A 20990-nucleotide genomic window follows, 5' to 3' on the forward strand; every position below is an offset into this window, starting at 1 on the left:
GGCTTCTATGATTTTTTTTTTTTTTTTGATCAAGGGATGTGTTAACATCCTTCACATTAAGGTTTATTTTGACTCACTGATTTGGAGGTGTTAGTTTATGATCAAGTGTCCCTGTTGCTTTGAGTGTGTGGCAGCCCATCATAGCAAGAGTGTGACATAGCAATGTCCACATCTTATAGCCATGAACAGAAGAGAAAGAGAAAGGAGCTGGGGTCCCATTGTTACCTCCAAGAGCATGTTCCTCATACAAGAAGTCTTCCCAGTAAAAGTCTTCCCTAACCTCTGTAGATTAAAGATGTCAAGCTGAGGACTAGGCCTCAACAGGTGTACCTTTGAAGAATTTTCTGCACAGAAACCACACCTTGGGGCAACTATCTCATGGCTAATATATCAGAATACTCAATATTCTCGAGATACAACTATTTGTGAAGACACTCTATTTTAGCTTGCTGTAAAACAGCGTTTGTTTCTGATTGACTATTTAGAGTGTTCTGTGACTTGTAAGTTAGAATATAAATAAAAGAGAAGTAATCATAGATACAAAGACAGTGTGGGATTGATGGGAGGCCAGTGGAAGTCACTGGTCGGGATAGCTTTGGTACCCGAGCAGACAGCTCAGTTTGGAATAAATGGGGCCTCTCACAGGAGACCCGCTTCTGGCCTGTGCAACTCACCCTTGCTTTCTGACCCCTGATAGTCTTACTTGAAATCCCTGCTCATTAACAAAGGATTGAAAAGCAGCAGTTATGTCAGATAGCTATTTCCTATCATTTATTTTTATGTTAATATGTTATTCCTTAAAGCTCAACCACTTTTTAATGTTTATTTTAATCATGGTTTAAAAAAAACCCACAGAAAACCTAAAATAGATTATGAGAAGGTGAACCCAGAGGGAGGGATAATACCACGACCATATATTCTGGCTGATTCCTGTTGTATAGTAAATGTTGACACATCACATTTGTTCAATTACCCACATGTCTTGGTTTGAGTTATGAGGTACATGAGCGTCCCATCTATTGCTGATACTGAGTGGTCCCTACACAGAATCACAGGAAGGGCATGATACCAGAAAAGAAATTCCAGCACATATTCAGAAAACTGTGGCTTATTGTGTTTATTAAAGAAAGTTACAAGGGAAAGGGAAAGGAAATGCTACAAACACAAGGTTGAATTCTCTCTCTCTCTCTCCAAAATTAAATAAATAAGGCTACTATTTTAATTTTTTCAGCCATTGTTCTTTTTTCCAGAGTGATTGGAGGTAAAAGTTCTCAGACATTTGAACCTGAACTGGGGGTTTCATTGAAAGAAAAACCCACCCAACCATTTTCTGAGTGGGGACCCCAGAGATGGACCTGGCTAGTGAGTCCATCAGCCTGGCCAGTAGTAATTAAAGCTTGCTTCAGACTTGGAAAAACAAATCCACCCAGATAACACATGCGACTCCTGTAGCTAAGTGGGGTAGCTAAGCTTCTGTGAGTGGAGCCTGCTAGGATTTTAACTTGTGGTTCCAGGGAGTCTGAATCTGGCACAGCTGATGTCTCTAGAGCTTTGTGTCTGACTGTGGTATATTTGGCCGTTGGCATATAGGCTTGGCTGCTTGTCTGATCCCTGCCGGAAGGCTCATTACACAGGAACTTCATCTCACCTTTGTTCGCCGACTTTCTCTATCACCATTGTTAGAGCCTGTGCCTCCAGTGGATGAAGATGAGATCATTTCATTGTTTTGTGTGCTTTCGAGACATCCCTCAGATCTCTGACATTCGTGGGACGTGAAGGTCTTTATTGTGTTTGCAGTTTGTGGACTTTGGGGCGGAGTTAACCTAATTTAGTGTTTGCTTTGGTTGGTGGCATATGTGGTTTTACCAGTAGGAATGTGTGAGTGCATGAGCAAAGGCTAAGCTATTAAAATAATGAAAAGCAGCAATTCCTTAGGAATGGCAGGGTGCTGAGGGCTCTGCAGATTTAAAATGAAGCCTTAAATGTAAGTAGTGGTAGGCTGTGGGTTAGTGAGAGTCCATATCTGATGTGTGACATGAACCTTGTGCCAGGGAAAGAAGTTACAAACTATACTCAGTGACTCTAGGAGCCTGTCCTTTAATAATGGAGGTAAGACACCCATGTTTGAAAAGATGCATCAAGATGTTGTGACATGAGATGTGGGTTTCAGCGACATGGACAGCCACAGTTGGACTTTTAGGCAAGAGACAAGCAGATTAGCAGAAGAATGAGGCAGTGTCTGTCCATGAGGATGCCTGGATGAGAGAGTTTGATGCATAGAGAAGTGCTTTGTTAGAGATGCTGAAAACCCTCCCGGGGAGTCCCCCAGATAAAAATCTCTACTGCCTTACATATGCAGGGAACTCTGAAAGAAAAGCTGAGTTTAAAATAAATGATCTTGGGGTGGGGAGCAGAGCTGACTAGCATGTAGACCAGGCTGATCTGGGATTTGCACTCCTGCTCCCTCAACCTCCCAAGGACTCAGACTCCAGGTGGGCACCCCACGCAAACGTTCACATGTTAATGATCATTTCCGAAGCATTTCTGCTGATTTTGACACCTGTATCAGTAGACAGCACAAATAGGTAGTCTTGGTGACATGACTACTGTAATCTTTTATCTAGGAATTTTTTATCATTATAAAAACTGAGCATGATGTAGATCACTCAGGGTTCTACAAGTTGGCTGGACCAATGCTGCTGTTTATTACAGAAAATTTCTACATATGTACATGAACAAATTTATATCTATAGCTATCTATATTCTTTTGTATCTGTTTCTGTCTCTGCATTTCGGTGGGAAAGTATCAGAGAATATTTTGAACAGAGCTAAGTTTTTACTTCAAGGTGGCCACCCAGGTAGCGTGTAGGATTTCTTCAACTCTGGGAAAGCTAAACATTTCAAATGAGTACATGTGTTTCATGTGTCTGCACCTGTGCACGTGCACATATGTGTGTATGTGCATATGTGTGCAGGCACACATGTGCATGTTCATGTGTGTGCATACGTGTGTATGTACATGAAATGGCCAGGAGGTCAATGTCAAGTCAGTTTCTCTTCCCATCCACTTTATTTTCAAGACAGTCTGTCACTGAAGCTGGAGCTCACTGATCAGCTAGGCTGGCTGGCCAGCAGATTCCCAAGATCTGCCTGCCTCTGACGTCTACCTCAACACTGGGGTTATAGATGTGTGCTATATACTCAGCATTTAACTGGGTGCTGGGGATCCGAACTCAGGTCCTTCTGCTTGCACAGCAAGGTCTTTGCTTGCTGAGTCATCTCCCCATCTCTGACATGCATATTGGTGCCTGAGCATCACACTGAAAATGTTTCAGAGCTGATCTAAGCCAGGCTGAGAAGAGAGAAACATTGTGTGGTAAGCATTCCTTCAGATCTACTGGAGTGTAAAAGCCATGTCTCGACACACAGCTTTGCCTCATTAATAATTATTTTGCAAGTTTTAAAACTCAGTTTGGTACTAAGTAACAGGCAATTTGAGAAGTGCATTCTAATAATACACTTCAAAATTTGTAATTGTAAGAAACATAGTAAATTCTATAATTAAAAGTATATGAGTTGTGCGGCTTTTGTATGAGATTTTACCCAGATTTAGCTTAATAATTTTATTATAAGACTATTTTACAATCAGACTGGTGGTATTCTGCTACGAGTATTTAGATACACTGTTGTAGCTTAAAACACACTGCCATTTCTTAAGGGGAAAAAAGCAGTATTTTACTTAATAAATTGTCTGTTTTCTTTGCAGTCTGGCATAGAAGCTTGAAAAACCATAAAGCCTCCAAGGAAGGCCTCTCAGTTCTCAACGACAGCGACAAAGAGCTGGCTGAGCTTCGAGGTCTGGCGGCTGGAGTGGGGCTGGCCAACGCCTGCTATGCAGTACAGTATGTGAGCCAGGACATCTTCTCGGATCACATAGGCAGAGTTTGGGCACAGTAACAGGGGTGTCCACACATTCCCACATTCCCTAGTCTCAAATGTGAACTCTGTGGTTATTTTATAAGAGAAATAGAGACAAATCCATTGTCTTCTGTTGTTTAATCTTGTGATTCAAACACCAGCCTCGGGAGGAAAGATTGTCATTGTGAAAAGAATGAGAGGTAATGTAGTTGGTTGACCTGGCAACTGAGGAGGGAAGAAAATGCTAAAGGGCTTGGGTGCACCTTATTATCCCATCAGAAGCTATGTGACGATCACTCACACTGTCTCTATAAAACAGATGAGTTTGAAACCTGCATTATCATTAAGGAAAATAAGTATTTCTCTGCATGAGATACTATGTCTTACTCTCATGTAAGAAGAATCCTACAGTCATAGGTCCTGCTTTCTGAAATCTACAAAACGGGATTTATTTATTTTTATTAATCAATTATTTTATTTATTTGCATCCCAGATGCCGCCCCCTCCTGATCCTCCCCCTCAGAGTTCTTTCCCCCTCCTTCCTCTTCTCCTCTGAGAGAAACACCCCCCCAGGCAAAACAGGATTTATACAGAAATGAATCAAATCAGCTCTTCACAGGTGTTATTTTTGTTGTTGTTTCTTAAGAAAATACTATGTATCTGATATTTAAGTTTTTTTCTGGGCCTGGAGAGATGGTTCAATAGTTAAGAGCTGCCCTTTCAGAGGACCCAAGCTCAATTCCCAACACCTACATGCCAGTTTATAACTGTCTGTAACTCTAATTCCAGGGGACCAGACCCCCTAACACAGGCATACATGCTGACAAAACACCTATCAACGCACAGAAAATAAATCACTTTTAAAAAAGATTCTTGAAAAAAAAAACCCTAACAAAACAAAACAAAAAATGCTCTACATGTACTTAATTTAGATTAAGTACCAACACCACCATCTTCTCAGGTAAAGCCTGGCCTTCTGAAGTTAAAGAGGCGGTGGAGTGGGGGGCTGACTTCTTGGTCAAAGTCAATCCTGTTTGGAATGGGAGCAGGTATGTGAGACAGATGAAGTGAATACCTCAGGGCCCAGCTGCTTCTGTTGCTGTTCTCTTCATCTGTAGTAGCTTTTACATGGATCTTCAACCTAGAGCATCTTATAACTCCACGTTCTGAGAGGAGCAGCTGCAATAGAAACCTTAGGGTAGGCTCCACCTTCATGTCTCTATAGAAATGTCAGTCACTGTCCAGTAAAGTGACATGCTCTGTGTAAAAGCTGATAGAGTAGGAAAGTGTCAGAGCCCAGAATTCCTCATTACCCTAGTAGAATGTGCAGCGTTGCTGAGCACTGACATCTCTCCACTTCCTTCGAATACAAACATGTAAACTTAAGGCCCTCGGAGAGAACAAACATACTGTTATTTTGCAGTACTCTTCCAACCCAAGAGGAGATTGAAAATCTTCCCGCCTTCCCTCGGGAAAAGCTGAGCCTGCGACTTTTGTTGGGAAGTGGAGCTTTTGGAGAAGTGTATGAAGGCACAGCTGTAGATATCCTCGGAGTGGGAAGGGGAGAAATCAAAGTGGCCGTGAAGGTATGTGGATCTCCAAGCCCTGTGCTGATATGACTACATAAGCATTCAGAGCGACTGGCTGCAAAGAGGCCTTCTAGCACAGTTAACAAGATGAGCTGTATGTTTCATAACAGAATTTCCGTCTACTTACTAGTTAAGAAATGAGAAGAGTTTAAGGTGATCAATATGCTAGTAGCTTGGATTTGTCCTTTACTCAATGGACATATAAATCAAAACATCACATTGTATAGCAAAATTATATACAAATATAGTCTGTCACCTAAAAAATAGGATAAATCTGGGGCTGGAGAGTGGGCTCAGTGGTTAAGAGTGCTTGTTGTTCTTACTTGGGTTTTGTTCCCAGAACTTACATGGTGGTTACAACCATTCCTCTCCAGGCCCAGGGTATCCAAACACCCTCTTCTGACCTCCAGTGGCACCAGACACACATGTGGTACTTATACATACAAGCAGACAAAATACTCACATACATAAAATAAAAGAACATTAAAAAAGGATGTAATTTAAAGAAGAGTGTCAGAATGTAGAAACCTGTCATTAGCTACAAAAGCTAATTTCCCCATTATCTTCCCCACTTCTTACATAGGCTTTTAAGAAGGAGAATATATTCAGGCTTTATGAGGCTATTAATTAGGGAGGGCCTGGAAGAATTTAATTTCTCATTGAGAGTACTTTGAGAGGGGGCTCAATTTGTAGAGAGTCCTTGCCTGGTACTTCAAAAGCACTGAGTTTGAGCTCCAGCACTGCATAAAACAAGGTGTGCCAAGCTATGTACCCCAACACTTGAGAGGAAGAAGCAGGGGCATTAGCAGTCCACAGGCATGTTTGGCTACCTACAGATTCAGAGGCCAGCCGACTGCAGCTGAGCTGCATGAGATGCCATCTATTCCACACAGATTAGAACTGTACAATACATTCCTAAGGAATCAGGCTAGGACTGGGAATGCCTCCTCAGACTTGCTAGCCACAAGGTCTCTGTTACAGCTGGTGACTTCGACCCCTGCAGCTCAAACAACTTTAGTAAATATGTAAACAAATGAGCTTTTCCCACTAAGCTTTACTTCTAACCATTGAAATGTGAATTCCCCACGCCATGCGATAAGTATCCTCTTTCTGATTTTTCAGCTGTTTAAGAGCACAGAGGCTGGTTCCAGTTTCCGGGCTACATGCACATCCATACATCAAAACTATGGCTGATGTAGACTTAGGTTACAGTCTGCAGCCTGCACCTGCACACAGGCTGCGGTTGCCACCAAACATCTGATGTACTTTTAGGGAAGTGCAACATATACTCTCATATTTTGGTAGCATTTCCTTTTGACAGAGGGCTAAGCAATCTCCTATAATTAAATATCTTGGCCACTACCGAATAGTGATTTCTGCTTTAAGGATGGCCAATCTATGTTGGTAAAATTCTCTTGGTTACCAAATTATAGACTTGGAAATTCCTTTAACTTCCTCTGGTCTGAGCCCATTAAGACCATGTTTATTTTCTTACTTGTGGAGAGGACTACTGGCCAGCACTTGTGCTGGGCAAACATTGCCATCGCTGAAATTCTTTTTCACTTTATTCTTGCCTGTTGCCTTATAATGACAGTGTGAGTGCCGAGAATTAGGAAGGCATCATCCCATTGTTAGGACCAGAAAAAGGAGATAGGATGCTCTAAATGTATTGTTCAGGAAGGGGAAAAATTTCTATTATCCTCTCCACCACCGCAGTTTCTCTCTTATATTTTGTTGCTTGGAACTGAAGCTTAATGGCAAAGAGATTGGAGGACTGGTTCTGGCTGACCTCCTATGATTTACAGCAGAGAAGTTGAAGAGCTAGACCAGGCTGGCCTCCAGTGATTTACGGCAGAGAGATCTAAGAACTAGACCAGGCTAGCCTCCTGTGATTTATAGCAAAGAGGTTGGAGAACTAGCTCAGGCTGCCCTCTCATGACTGGAGACATTTAGAATAGATCCTCACAGTTAACTTACATTGAATAGTAACAGGCAACTATCCTCCAAAAACAAAACAAAACAAAAAACCAAAAAAAAAAAAAAAAAAACCAAGAAGAACTAAGGAGTGATTTCAAGTAAAGTGGGAAAGCAGATACTGAGAAGAAACTCTGAAAATATGCTGACCCATTGATGCCCAAATTACTATGTCTTTAAATTTTTCCACAGTTTTCTAGATGGAGAGAGGGCTGTTAGTGGTTATTAAGAGCACTGGCTATTCTTCTAGGAGACTTGGTTTTGATTACCAGAACTCATGTGGCAACTCACAACCATTTGTCACTCTATTCCCAGGGAGATCCATCCGATGATCTCTTCTGGCTTCCATAAGCAGTGCTTGTGCTATACCAACACACCTATAGGCAAGAGCCATACACAAAACATAAATAGATAGTATAGTCATTCAAACTCCCCACAAAAGAGCAAAAACATTCATATTTCAGAGGGACTTACATAATTGTTACTCAACCTCTTATCGAGCTCACTGAGATAGTCTTCATTAACCCTTGACAATAATGGCAGTTTTAGAGACCACACACAGCAAGCTCAGGGGGTACAGATCATATGCACATGCTATATCTGTTATTTAGTTCCAAATATCAATGTAGATATTGCAAAACCAAAAGCATGACAAAACAAAACCCTCAAAACAACAAAAAAAGATGAAACACGCATCAAAACAAAAATAAAACTAAACCTTGTTTCCATTGGGCTTTCAGTGTTTGATTTCTGACTTGTCTCCATTTCTCACAGACCTTGAAGAAGGGCTCAACAGACCAGGAGAAGATTGAGTTCTTAAAGGAGGCACACCTAATGAGGTATCCACAGCTTATATAGTGGTTCTCTTTGACAAATGTGGACAGAAAGAGCTTTCTCGTTGAATTTTTAACACCCCTAATGATCAAGTAACAATCAGATCATCCTGAAAATAAATGTGGACAAACAACTTGAAAAGGAAACACGTATGTAGCATTAAATATTCTATAGAAGCCAATCTTCAGAGCTTGGGTAGACAGTTCTCAGGCAAATGGTCCTCCCATCTCTCATCCTCAATTAAGAGTATATTCTGCAAGCGAATTCTAAGGGTCTTGTGCTTTTCCAATGTACCTATTCTTAATGAGGGATGACAGGTCAAACAGACCCAGGCAGAATGTTCTTTTAGGTGTTCTATTAGCAAGAATGTCTTGCCTAGGAACTGGTTCCAGCAGGCGGCAGTCATGAGAACTACTCAAGGACATCTTAAGGAGAAGCAGCCGGTTCAAGGGAAGTCAAGCTGGGTCCTCTACTTAGACTGAGCCTTACACATTCCAGAGGCCCAAACATGATGATCTGCATTATTTCCCTCAAAGGGAATGGACATTTGGCATTGTGATGACACAGACATGCTTTCACCTATCTCTTCAAGAAGGCTGTTAGTCCAAATTGCTTTCTTCCCCTGTCATAAAACACATACAATAGGAAACATTATTTCTTCTCAAACCCCTTCTATTCTACTCAGGTGCACTGGCCACTAGGGGTTGCCATATTCCCTCCTTAAGACCAGCATACAGGACACAGACAAGCTTTCCCTCCTCAAAGTCTGTGAAGACTTTGTCTGGGCAAAGAACTGCTCTGTTCCCCGAGACCCCAGCAAGGACCTCTGTCATTACCATGTCATCTGGCTTGTGTCTTTTCACCTTTCAGCAAGTTTAATCACCCCAACATTCTGAAGCAGCTGGGAGTCTGTCTGCTGAGTGAACCCCAGTACATTATCCTAGAACTGATGGAGGGGGGAGACCTTCTAAGCTATCTGCGCAAAGCCCGAGGGACAACGGTAGGTAGGCGGTGGGTGACGTCTACTGGATGGGCCTCCTAAAGCAAGTGTTAAAACTTCCTATTGATTGTCTTCAAGTTCAATGAATAGTACTTAACCTTCACTTTGAAGGTGGTTATACAAAGTGCATGTTTTCTCATGTTAGATTGGGGTAATTACAACCCTGCGCTAATATCTGAGCCTGGTTTTAGTGTGTAATGAGAAAACAGACCTTTTATAAACAGTAGGGCACCCCCATCCCCAGCATAGGAATTATGTTGAATTACTCTGTCCCCCAAATTTGTTCCCAATCTTAAAGTCTACTAACATTTGCTGTTGGGTAGATCTGCTGACCTTGATCTTGCTAAGTTCAGAGAGAGCTTGTTGTCTTCCAGATGACAGGGCTATTTGGATTATTTGGTTTTTGCTCATTTTCCCCCTTATACTGAAAGCATTTTTTTTTCTCATATAGTATATCCTGATTATAGTTTCCCCTCCCATTATGTTTCCCAGTTTCTCCCCTGTTCCCCTCCCCCAGATCGACTACTCCCTTTCTGTCTCTCACTAGAAAACAAACAGGATTCTAAGGGATTATAATATAATTGAATAAGATAAAACAAAAACTATTAGGTCAGAACTGGATGAAACAAACAGAAGGAAAAGAGTCCTGTGGGCCATCTCTACCTCCCTACTCCCCCAATGGCAGGAGAATCACTCACGATTCCCATTAAAAAAAAAAAAACTATATGCAAATGACCTTTAGTGTAAAAAGTAATAAAACTGTATAGAAAAAATAAAAATGAAGATAAACTAAAATAAAAAGTTCTGAGAAGACAATATGAGACAAGGAACCTCCAAAGATAAGTATGACCTCCCACAGCAGAGGTTGGCGGCCATTTTCTCTTGGCCGTTTACTGTTAGTCTGTTTCCCCAGTGAGACTCCCTTGAAGACAGCGTTCATTTTCAAGCAGCTATCAATAGCTTCTGGGTTAAGGACAGAGGCACGTGTATTCTCCTTTCAGCTCTAGGGCCTCCATGTGATGCAGATCACACAGTCCCCACGCCTGCTCCCACAGTCTCTGAGTTCATGCTGTATCAGTCCTGTTGATTTGGAGGTCTCGCTTCTTGGTGTCCTCCAACGGCATCTAAAACTCATTTTGGATGAAGCAAAATTCTTGACTTTATGCATCCTCGCTCATTCCATCTACCCAGTGTCCGGCTTGCTTCCCTCACCCAGATATCCACCCCTACAGCCCTTGCTCTTCAGATCCGCCCTGTCAGTGGTTCCCGGTCATCCGCCGTTTCCAGTGTTTGGCACACCGTGGATCCGACATACTCTGGCATGCTGGACAAAGCCAAGACAAGAGGCAAAGCACTGAAATGTAAAGCTATCGATTTAAAGTGCCCGTTTTCTTTTTTTAAAGCACCTCGTGGCTGAGCAAGGTGAATAGTGAAAAACTAGAAGGCACAATCTCACACATACTTCCAGGCCTGCGCGTGACTTCTGGTATTTGCCTGTTTTCTCCAACGCTCTGCGTATGCTGATGCCCAGTGTCTTTTCATTTTGAACGGAAATCTATGCCCTTTCTAAAACGGAGGAGACTTTGATGCAGAGTTCCTCACACACCCGAGGAATTTTTCCTCATTCTCCAATGGTTACTGGACTTTCCCACTTATCAGCATCTGGGGTTGCATCTGTATGAGGTTTCATCATTACATGTAGCTGAGCGAGCCAAGGATGATTAGAGGGCTTTAGTTGGTTTTCCTCGTCTGTGGACTAGTTCATAAGCGCTGTCTGATGTTTGCGCCGTCATTTGCTTTTTTTCTACCCACTCTCTGATGGAACTGTAACTCAGAATGATAACTGAGCACTTCATTTGATTTCCTGAGCACTTCTTCCCTGGAGCCATCGTTTGCTATCCTGGAACTTCTGGAAGTTTGAATCCTGTACTGTTCTGGAAGACAAGATGCTGTTGGGTGCTGTGTCCCATATGACAACCCCACACACGCTCCATCCTTTCGTGCCAGTTCAGTTATAACCAGTCATCTCCAGACAGGAGCGCTCAGGTGCGCTATGCTAGAATCAGCAGCATGGACAACTTTTTGCTTGGGATGGCAGCAGAAATGGTTGCTTAGTTTTTCACTTTAGGACGGTCAGCTCTCTGACCCATGAACTGAAGCACTGAATCAAACACTTCCTATATCATGTTTTCTTGTTTGTTTGTTTAAATTTTGGTGTTCTAGGATCATGCTGAGATGGGAAAACATGAATAAATTATGTAAAAATAAGCATGGTGCTTTCCCAAATGCAATCAAACCTGTCAACTTCTCTTTGGGTTGTAAAAGCAGAACAGTGGAGATTGTGACTTTTCATATGGCATTTTATTAATTAGTAGCATATGGAAAGTTTCAAAGTCCCTGCTGGTAAGCCAGAGTTATATATTGTCGGCGTTTTTCTATGGCATTCGTATAAGGGAGAAAACAGATAAAAACAATTGGCAGGGAATACATTGCTGGACCATGGAAGATGGAGTATAATTTCTAGTTGGGGACTCTGGACTAGCTATACATTTGCTATCTGGAAGACTTAGTATGTTTGGGACAAAACCAAGGCAAGAGATGGGAGAGTAGCAAACATTTTTCTCATTGAATGATTAAAATTTGAAGGGGTAGACCTTGATTATGTTTTAATATGACTAGAGAGTTCAGCAAGATACAAAAGTGCCAGGTGATGGTAGCATCTAATGCCAAGAAGCCAAATATGGGGCGATGGAGGTGTCCCAAGATGTTATAAGGGATAAGAGACACAGTTAAGGATTAAGGCAGGCAGCATCCTGGAAATTATATTAGAAAGGTTATCATGACCAGCATGAAGTTTAAAATAATCATAAAGTGCTTACAGTAAAGTGGGGTTTCCCCATAGGGTTCTATTCACACAGCAGCTAGTCAGCCAGTTAGGGTATCTGACATAGACCGTGACATAAGTATATAGTGGCTCCCACTTAAAAGAGGTATTATTAAGTGCTTGCTATGTATAAGCTATGTTACATATCTTATTTTCAATCTTGAAAGGTTAGCTGTACTAATTCATTTTATATATAAGAAAATTATCTTCTTACTTAATTTAAGCAAAGCCAAGAAACTAGTAGTAGAACTATATTCCAAATCTACAGATATAGTATTTGTATACCTTTCTCTTGAGCTTTTGTAATCCAAATCAAGATTCCTTTAGAAGCGCTGGACAGAGTTGGTGAATCAGCCATGGATAGAGAAAGCCATGGGGCCATGGCAGTACTTGGTCCTACCTAGAATATGAAGATGACTCCACTTTCGTGACATGAGCAAAGCAGTTGGGCAGCACTTGACAGACTTTTAAATGAGTAATTGACCAACTGTAAGATTATATGGGGCTAGGGGTCATTTGAGATGCTCAGTGGAGGACATGGGTTATATCAAGAATAGGGGTCTATTCTAGAGAGGAAAAATAAGTTGGAGAAAAGAGGAGGGTTAAAAAACACAGAGCAGATGTAAGGAAGGACAAATAGTTGAAAAAAAAAAAAAAACTAAAGTGCAGGTTCTGAGAAAAAAAGCAAAGGGAAAATTAATGGGCATATAGAGAGTCTGTGCCCATCATCTGATAATCGCTTCTACAGGAAGTGAGACACAACCAGGGAGTTAATGAAAAGACAGAAGGCTGGACACGTGGGAAGTCTTTGGATGCATCAGATTAGGGATGATAAAGGCCTGGACCAAGGTAATTGTAGGGATATGGAAAGGCTCAATGTATGACTATGGCCTCCAGGCAGGAACTTTGAATTTTCTCCATATGCTACTAATAAAAAAATTTGACTGTTTTTTTGTTTTGTTTTGTTTTGTTTTCCGCTAGAATTCCTTGCAATGAGTATAATCTTTTCTATATTTGTGCTGGCTCTTATAGATAAAAATGCAATCTTGAAAGATAATATTACTAACAATTTACATGGGGGGGAGTCTTATGAAGAACAAGCCCATTGTCTTACTAATATAATCAAAATCCATTAAACCAATCATTAATCTAGCTAGCACAGGTTGCTATTTTGATAGTTTATTGATAATTCTATAAGATCAGATATCATTTATTTATTAAGAACTTATTGTATGCTAGCAATATTGTGTATCTCATTTTGAATCTTGCTAAGTCCATTATACTATGCCCATTTTATATACAAGAAAAGTGCTTAATTAATGAGAAAACTCACCTAATGATGGAGAAACTGAATTTCAGATTTACAAATACAGCTTGCTATCATGAATGTCTGTGTGTTTTCCTCTTGATTTCTTGTAACCATGACAAAATTCCTTCAGCACATCATATAGTAGTGTACATACTCATATATACGTATGGATTTGTATTATTCATACATATGTGTGTGGATTCTGTGCCACTGAGGAAAGTTCATGTAATGCTTTCTCTATCTCTTACAGTTCCATGGCCCTTTACTCACCTTGGTTGACCTTGTAGAGCTGTGTGTAGATATTTCAAAAGGCTGCGTCTACTTGGAGCAGATGCACTTCATTCACAGGTACTATGAGATTCTGGATGCAAGGTTATCGGGTAGTCACATGACAGTCATGTGTAGTTTGGAAAGCCCAAGCTAGAGAGTTAAACACATTGATTACTTCAAAGCACCAGCATTGTAAAGAGTCTCTGTACTCGTTACTTTTCTCATTGCTACGAGAAAAGCAATGTAAGAGAGGGAGGGATTATTTATTTACTGTGAGGGAATGGTATGGGAGTCACGGCAGCAGGAGTGAGGGGGTGGCTGCTCACATTGCATCTGTATTCAGTAAGCAGAAGAAAATGGAGGCTGGCCCTTACTTGGCTTTTCCCTTTTTTGTTTAATCTGTGACCCTACTCCATAGCTGTACAAAATTAGAATGGGCTTCTCTCCCCTCAACTAATCTAACATGGAAAGTCCCTTGCAGATATGCCCAGAGATCTGTTTCATAAGTGATTCTGGATCTTCTCAAATTGTCCATCAGTATTAATATTCAGGTGTCTCCCTTCTTTCCAGACCTTCTATCCTTGCATTATCTCTGGAATATTTGTTTGTCATTGTCAAATGTCACTTATACTTTAGGGACCTGGCGGCTCGGAATTGCCTTGTGTCAGTGAAAGACTACACCAGTCCTCGGGTAGTCAAGATTGGTGACTTTGGATTGGCAAGAGAAATCTATAAAAATGATTATTATAGGAAGAGAGGGGAAGGCTTGCTTCCCGTGCGGTGGATGGCTCCCGAAAACTTGATGGATGGAATCTTCACTTCTCAGTCTGATGTGTGGTGAGCTAAATAGGACACAGAGAAATGGGGGGCAAAAGCTGTTAAATACCAGGATGTCTAATTTTGCTGTTGTTTTTAAATTTTATTTCATTTATTGCCCCTCCCCCTCTTCTTTCCTCCCTCCCTCCCTCTCTCTGATATGTGTATGTGTGATATGTGTGTGGGGAGGTTTAGTGACTCACCTGAGGCTAGTGGTCCAGGATAACCATTATGGATCTCAGATCCTTTGCACCTCTCTCTCAATTCCTTCATCATCAATCTTAAAATTCAACATGAAATAGACTCATTTATTTCAAGCATTTCGCTATTAACCAATGGTGTATATATTTGCAGCTATGGTATACATAAAGGTATTTATATTGGTAAAAAATGGAACTTATTAATAACGTTTACAAATGTGCCCCCAACACCTCCTACAGGGGATGTTTTATCACTAGTTTATAAATACACTTGAAGTCCTGGATCATGAAAACATGTAGGGCACAAGGAACGTTTATTCTTGATTATTTGAGTTTTGCTGATTGAATCCCAGCTTTTGGTTCAAGCTGCTAAAAGTTTGTAGATTTGTTCAGTGAATTTCAAGCTTATTCTCAGCCATCTTTATGACTTTCTTCTCCATGTTTGCCATCATTTCGTCCTCCTGAAGTCAGGGTTGGGGAGGAGATGTTCACCTCCATGGCTGTCTGCTTGTGCTCCTGTGTCTCTGTGCACATGTGTGCCTGCCTGTGCCTGTACAGATGTCTGGTCTTTGTGTGGATGCCACTACCCCAAGCCTTTTTATCATCTTTGAAATGTGGCCCGTGCACAGTGTCTTGTTCTAGTTTTTCTTAATATCAACCTCCTTTTAAGTCTCCTGTTTGCTTTTTTATAAGGGCAATAATGCCAATCACAAAGTAGCCCCTGTAGCCCCAGGAATAATAATGTCGAGAAGCTACTGTAAACCTGATGTTTGTAATAAATATAATTAAAGAGAACCCTTTAACATCCTAGGTCTTTTGGAATTTTGGTTTGGGAGATCTTAACTCTTGGTCATCAACCTTATCCAGCGCATTCCAACCTTGATGTTTTAAACTACGTACAAGCAGGAGGGAGACCGGAGCCACCAAGAAATTGTCCTGATGATCTGTAAGTTAATTATGTTAACATAAGCACCCCCAAAACAGAAACATGTGCACATGAAGTCTTAGGGCTCCCTGGTATGGCTTGTTAAAAGAAAACATGGGATTTATATATTTGCTCATCCCACATAAAATGTAAACTGAGGGTGGGATTTAATTTACTCAATACATTATAGCTTTTTAAAAATATACACATGCTGTATTTTACTTCAATACAAATTTTTGGAGAGTAGAATATAATTGTAGTCATAGTAACTAAATTTAAATGAATAAAAATGATATCTCTCTCCTAATGTGTGCACGTGTGTGTATGTGTGTGTGTGTGTGTGTGTGTGTGTGTGTGTGTGTGTGTGTGTGTATTCCTTCATTTTACTTTGAGAGTCTTTATTTGGATACTATCCTAATCTGTGCCTTAAAATAATCTATTACATAAGAATATAGTAGTCAAAAGTTCAGTTGTCTTTCTGATATACATTATAGTATAGTATTACTAAAAATTGTATAGACTGAATTGTTTATACACTTAACCCAGAATTACTGTGATATGCACAACTATAATATAATGTCCTACCACACAGTAACTTGGTCAAATTGATCCTGGCCACTACTGAGTTCTAGCAGTAACCCCTCAAGTGTGAGTAATTTGAGCTTAATTACAAAAGAAAAAGAATTCAGCTACTCTGGGAAGGGTTGGGAGCTGCCAAGGACAATATCAACAGAATATCAAGCCTTGTAACTTTTTCCAAGGGGTTCTTTTACCCCAAAGATTTATAAAAACAAACAAACCAAAATCCCCAATAAATAATGAGAAAGTATTACTCAAGCCAAACATCGTGTGTGTAGAGAGGTCTTTACGCCAGGGCCGCAGCTCTTGTGCATCTTGGAATGTACTGTGGATGAGATGGTAGAGGCAGCAGTCAGATGGCCAGCCAGCACGTAATACAGTGCTAAACTGTGTGGTACAGACAAATGCAGAAGGAATTAGCAGTATGCGGATGCACACCGTGGTGGCGCTGCCTTGACTGTGCTGTTATTTCGAGGACTATTTAGACTCGAGCCAAAGAATGACCAGGATCTGGGCACCTTGGTTGGCTGTTGTACTGGTAATTTTTTTTTTTTTTTTTGCATTATTTCAATCTTCCAGCTAAAAGATATAAACTGCATTTCTGATTCAGCCTTTAAACCTTTCAGATATATGTACACTTGGCCACATTTGATAGCAGCACCTTAAACTGAATCCTGAGTCTTTTGGGAGACAATGGGAAAAAATCTTTAACTTAAATGATATCAGACATTTAATTTAGGACTAGAGGGGAAAAATGAGTATACCCAAACATGCAATAAATTTTAATTACACGGTTGGAAAACGGATCACTATTTCTACCTCCTACTCATATCTCAAATACTCAGAAACTCATTCTAGAATTTCAATTACGCAATGTGTTCCTTCTGCTCTTGTAATTATTTTGTCCCTCATGTTATTACCTCCCACCAGGGGCATGCAGCATGTCTCGTCATAATCATGCAAGACTTTTGGGTAGGCTTTTACAAAATAGATTATTGAATTATACTTTCCCCCCCTGTGTTCAGTTATTTTGGTTTGGGATGATGAAGCTAAGTCTAAGTGGATCTCATATTTTGCTATATTCATAGGTATTAAAATTCAAGGGGGGAAGAAGTACTAGAATGTTCTTATTAGGAGTCTGGGGAAAAGATGACATTTTGTGTACTTTTGTCTTAAATAATTTCTCAGTACAATACATTATTAACCTATTTTTTCCTTGTTAAAAATCAAAAACAGATTCGTTACTGTATGATATATTCTGGTTATGGTTCCCTTTTCCCACCTCCTCCCAGACTATTTCTAACTCCCCACCTACCCAAATCCATATCATTTTTTGATTTCTCTCATTAGAAACAAACAGACATCTAAAAGATAATAATGAAATAAGACAAAATAAAAACAAACTAAATGGAGTAGGCCCAAACAAATGCACACAAGGAAGCCTTCAAAGAAAAGCACAAGAGACAATCAGATGCAGAGGCTCACACGTGTAAATACAGAAATCTCATAGGAATCATCAAATATAAGCAAAAAAAACCCTGCAAAACCTGTAAGGAAAAGAAAGGTCAGACAAGGCATTATGGGACAAAGAAACAAACAAAACCCTCCAAAAATACCACTGAGTGTTGATGTACACTTTTTATATGCTTTGTTGAAGCCAAGCTTGCTCACTGGTGGCTTTGAAATTAATTTGAACATCATCTGAAAAAGCAAGCAATACTTCCAACGTCCTGACTCTGCAGAGCCCTGGGAACGGTTCAGAGCTGCCGCAGAAACAAGCTCTACCGGGAAGTAGAGCCCTTGTGCCATTCAATCTGGCCATGGCCTTAAGTTGTCATGATCAAGATTAACTACTCTCCTTGGAGCCCGGGAGGAAGGAAGTTTTATTTGAAGTGTGTCTCTGAGGTCACAGGTCCAGCTTAGAGGCTGAAAGTCTGCGCTGAGCCGTATTGCATCTTCCACTCAACACCTAAATACTTAGCACCTGGATAACTCCTGGGGCAGGTGAGCTCGGATACCCGGCTCTCCTCAGCTATTGCTGGAATGTGGAGTTCAGAGCATTCCTGTAGTCTGTGTGGAGGCTTGGGTGGACAGGGCAAAGCCCAGTCAATGGTGTCCTCTCTGGATTTTACTGTGAACAACCATCACACCATCCCTGTGAAGAAACAGGATCAAAGGGAAATTCTGCTGTAAGCAAGAGCTTTATGGGGTCCTGGGATGGACACATCACAGTGACAGACTTGTTGCAGTGACCCTCAAATGTAGGACACAATGGCAGGCTGCGGAGTTGTAACATACTATTTCGACTGTTAATATTCAGCTCAATTCTAAGTCTCTCTGGGATTGGACACAACGAAAAGAGGAATTCTTAAAGTTTGTGTTTTATGTGTTTTTATTTAAATAGTTACAGACACTTGCCTGCTTAAACGTAAAAGATGCTGACATTTCCCTCTGTGGAACTTCAATGGCTTCGTGAATCCAAGAACTTTAATATGCGTGAAGAGGAACACTGAACACAGCTAACGAGTCTCATGCTATGTTGGAACAAAACAAAATAAAAGCCAAGACGTAAAGAAGATCAAAGGGTCACACCAGTGAGCAGAGGGATTTGAAGCCCAGTTCTTAGCCAAGTGAACTACTCCAAGGATAGCGGGTACTCTCCTAGAATTAGAACACGCATCCCACACAAATTTAAACGAACCCAGAAAACAGCAAATGCATCCAGGAGAACACACTTGGGCATTTGTTCCTGCGCCTTTAGAGGTGTGTCATGTACAGTACTGGGCGATGACGTGAACATTGGAAAGAAGACACCCCCAGCCACAGCTGTAATTGCTAATTTACTTGAAAGACCTGAGTAAAGCTTTTTTAGGATTATTAAATTCTTAAAAGCCTCTTCATTTTATCCCCTGGCCAGCTTATGGCTATTCGAGTCGACATTCTTTACTTTTAGATGTTGCAGCTTTATGTAACTCCTCGCTCCTTAGTCTGTCTCTGCCTCCCGGGACAGACGGGCCTTGTATATCACGTTCTGGCATCTAGAAGGTTAAGAGTGATGACTAAGGCAAGTTAAAAGCCTTCCTAGATAAAAACATTAAGCATATCTACATAAAGAAATTGTATAGATAAAATAAGAGGCACTGCTTCCCGAGGGCAGATCATGTGTGTGGGGTATGGGGGTGACTGTCTTCACTCTCTTCTCTTTTCTTCCTCTTCCTTCCACTCCTCTTGAGTTGTGTCTATTAAGTGGGTAGCAGATAGCCTGAAACTTTGTAACCAAAGTGGCTTGACATAGTTTGTTAGCATCTAGGAAAACATCTCTAGTCTCAGAAATGCTATCGCAAGAACGACTTCATTTTCTCATCTTAATTTTTAGGAAAATGTCTAGATTAGCTATCCAGATTATGTTTTAATTATTGCCTTAGGATCCACAATCTGGTATCATTAATAATCTTATCTGTAACACTTCATCCGTGAGATCGATGGGTCAGCTCTGCCTCTACAAGGCACACGTTATAAAAGAGGAGGTGACAGACTTCGTCATTGTTCAGTTCTTTTTCAGATATGTTCTAACACAGTAAAAAAAAAAAAAATAAAGCTAAGTCTGGTATTCTGTAGCCAGACTATTCATCCCTCGAGGGCACCAGAACAGCCCATAGAAAACATCTAATGTTTTCTCACAATATGCTGACATTAGCACTAACGTGGATTAGAGCTACATAAATGAAACCAGCTCAGGTGGAGGCTTATTAATGTATTTATACATTAATGTATCAACGTATTCGAGACTGCTTTACAGTTCCTAAAATAGATACTGAAATCCACCACCTATGATGACTTGTGGGTAATTGCCATCCAGTCATTGAGTAGTAACCAGTTCCAGTTGTATGGTTAAAGACTTAGTCCAAACTGTAGGGTCTGTTGGTCTCTAGTCAGTAACTTCTACTTGGCTTCTGTACAATCCAATATCCCTGTCAGCTGGAATGGTTCTTTAAACCTTTATGTGTGTGTACTTAAGAGCTTCAGTAGCTCCTTTCTTGGTTTGTGAGATCTGCAGGATCCTGCCTTCCCTTCTAATGCCGTTCCATCCCCCTGCCTCCACAACTGTGCTCCAGCCATTCCAGCCTTCTTTCAGATTATAAAACGTGCCGAGCTCTTTCCAAGTTTAGGACTTTGCACACGCCATCTTTCACTGTCTGACTTCTGCACACACCTTGCTCGAATGACTAGCATGTTCTTTTCCTACAAGTTCATGGGCTTAAATGGTATCACTGCAGAAGGGCTCTCTGTGAGGAAGTCACCTGAAATATTCCCATATACTACAACGTAGGTGTTTACTTTCTTTTGTACTTTTTAAAGTACATAACACAATTTGAATCATATATATCTTCTATTGATGTGGTAGTGCTAATACATTTAAATATTTCCCAGTTTATGTTTATTTATTGATTCCTCTTATCACCTTTAATTTGCTTCATATTTCCGAAAATCAAAACAAGAAAAAGAAAGAAAGAAAGCATGTACGTGGTCATAGTGTTTCCTATACTATGACATGGAAGCTGTATCCATGGAATCTTAACAGTATGCTTGCCCAATTTGATTTGTGAACACGGACTAAAAAGTTTTCTAAGGTCCCACCCCTAGATGAAGAGCTACAGGAAATCAATGGCTAGTGAGGGAGAATCTGCTTTT

At 40.7% G+C, this 20990-nt stretch overlaps 1 protein-coding gene across 1 annotated transcript in view; it reads left to right on the forward strand.

Annotated features, from left to right (window-relative positions):
- ROS1 (ROS proto-oncogene 1, receptor tyrosine kinase) overlaps positions 1–20990 on the forward strand; it is a gene marked incomplete at both ends in the record, with an annotated part of 118169 nt that overhangs the window by 89452 nt on the left and 7727 nt on the right. Inside the window, 7 exons of the mRNA XM_080938115.1 lie at positions 3767–3902; positions 5342–5504; positions 8256–8320; positions 9186–9315; positions 13759–13856; positions 14415–14615; positions 15606–15740. Of these exons, the coding sequence (XP_080794241.1) occupies positions 3767–3902; positions 5342–5504; positions 8256–8320; positions 9186–9315; positions 13759–13856; positions 14415–14615; positions 15606–15740 (928 nt within the window). The remainder of the gene's footprint in view (positions 1–3766; positions 3903–5341; positions 5505–8255; positions 8321–9185; positions 9316–13758; positions 13857–14414; positions 14616–15605; positions 15741–20990) is intronic.

Source organism: Micromys minutus, assembly GCF_963924665.1.
Source record: "Micromys minutus genome assembly, chromosome: 25".
NCBI classification, from domain to species: Eukaryota; Metazoa; Chordata; class Mammalia; order Rodentia; family Muridae; genus Micromys; species Micromys minutus.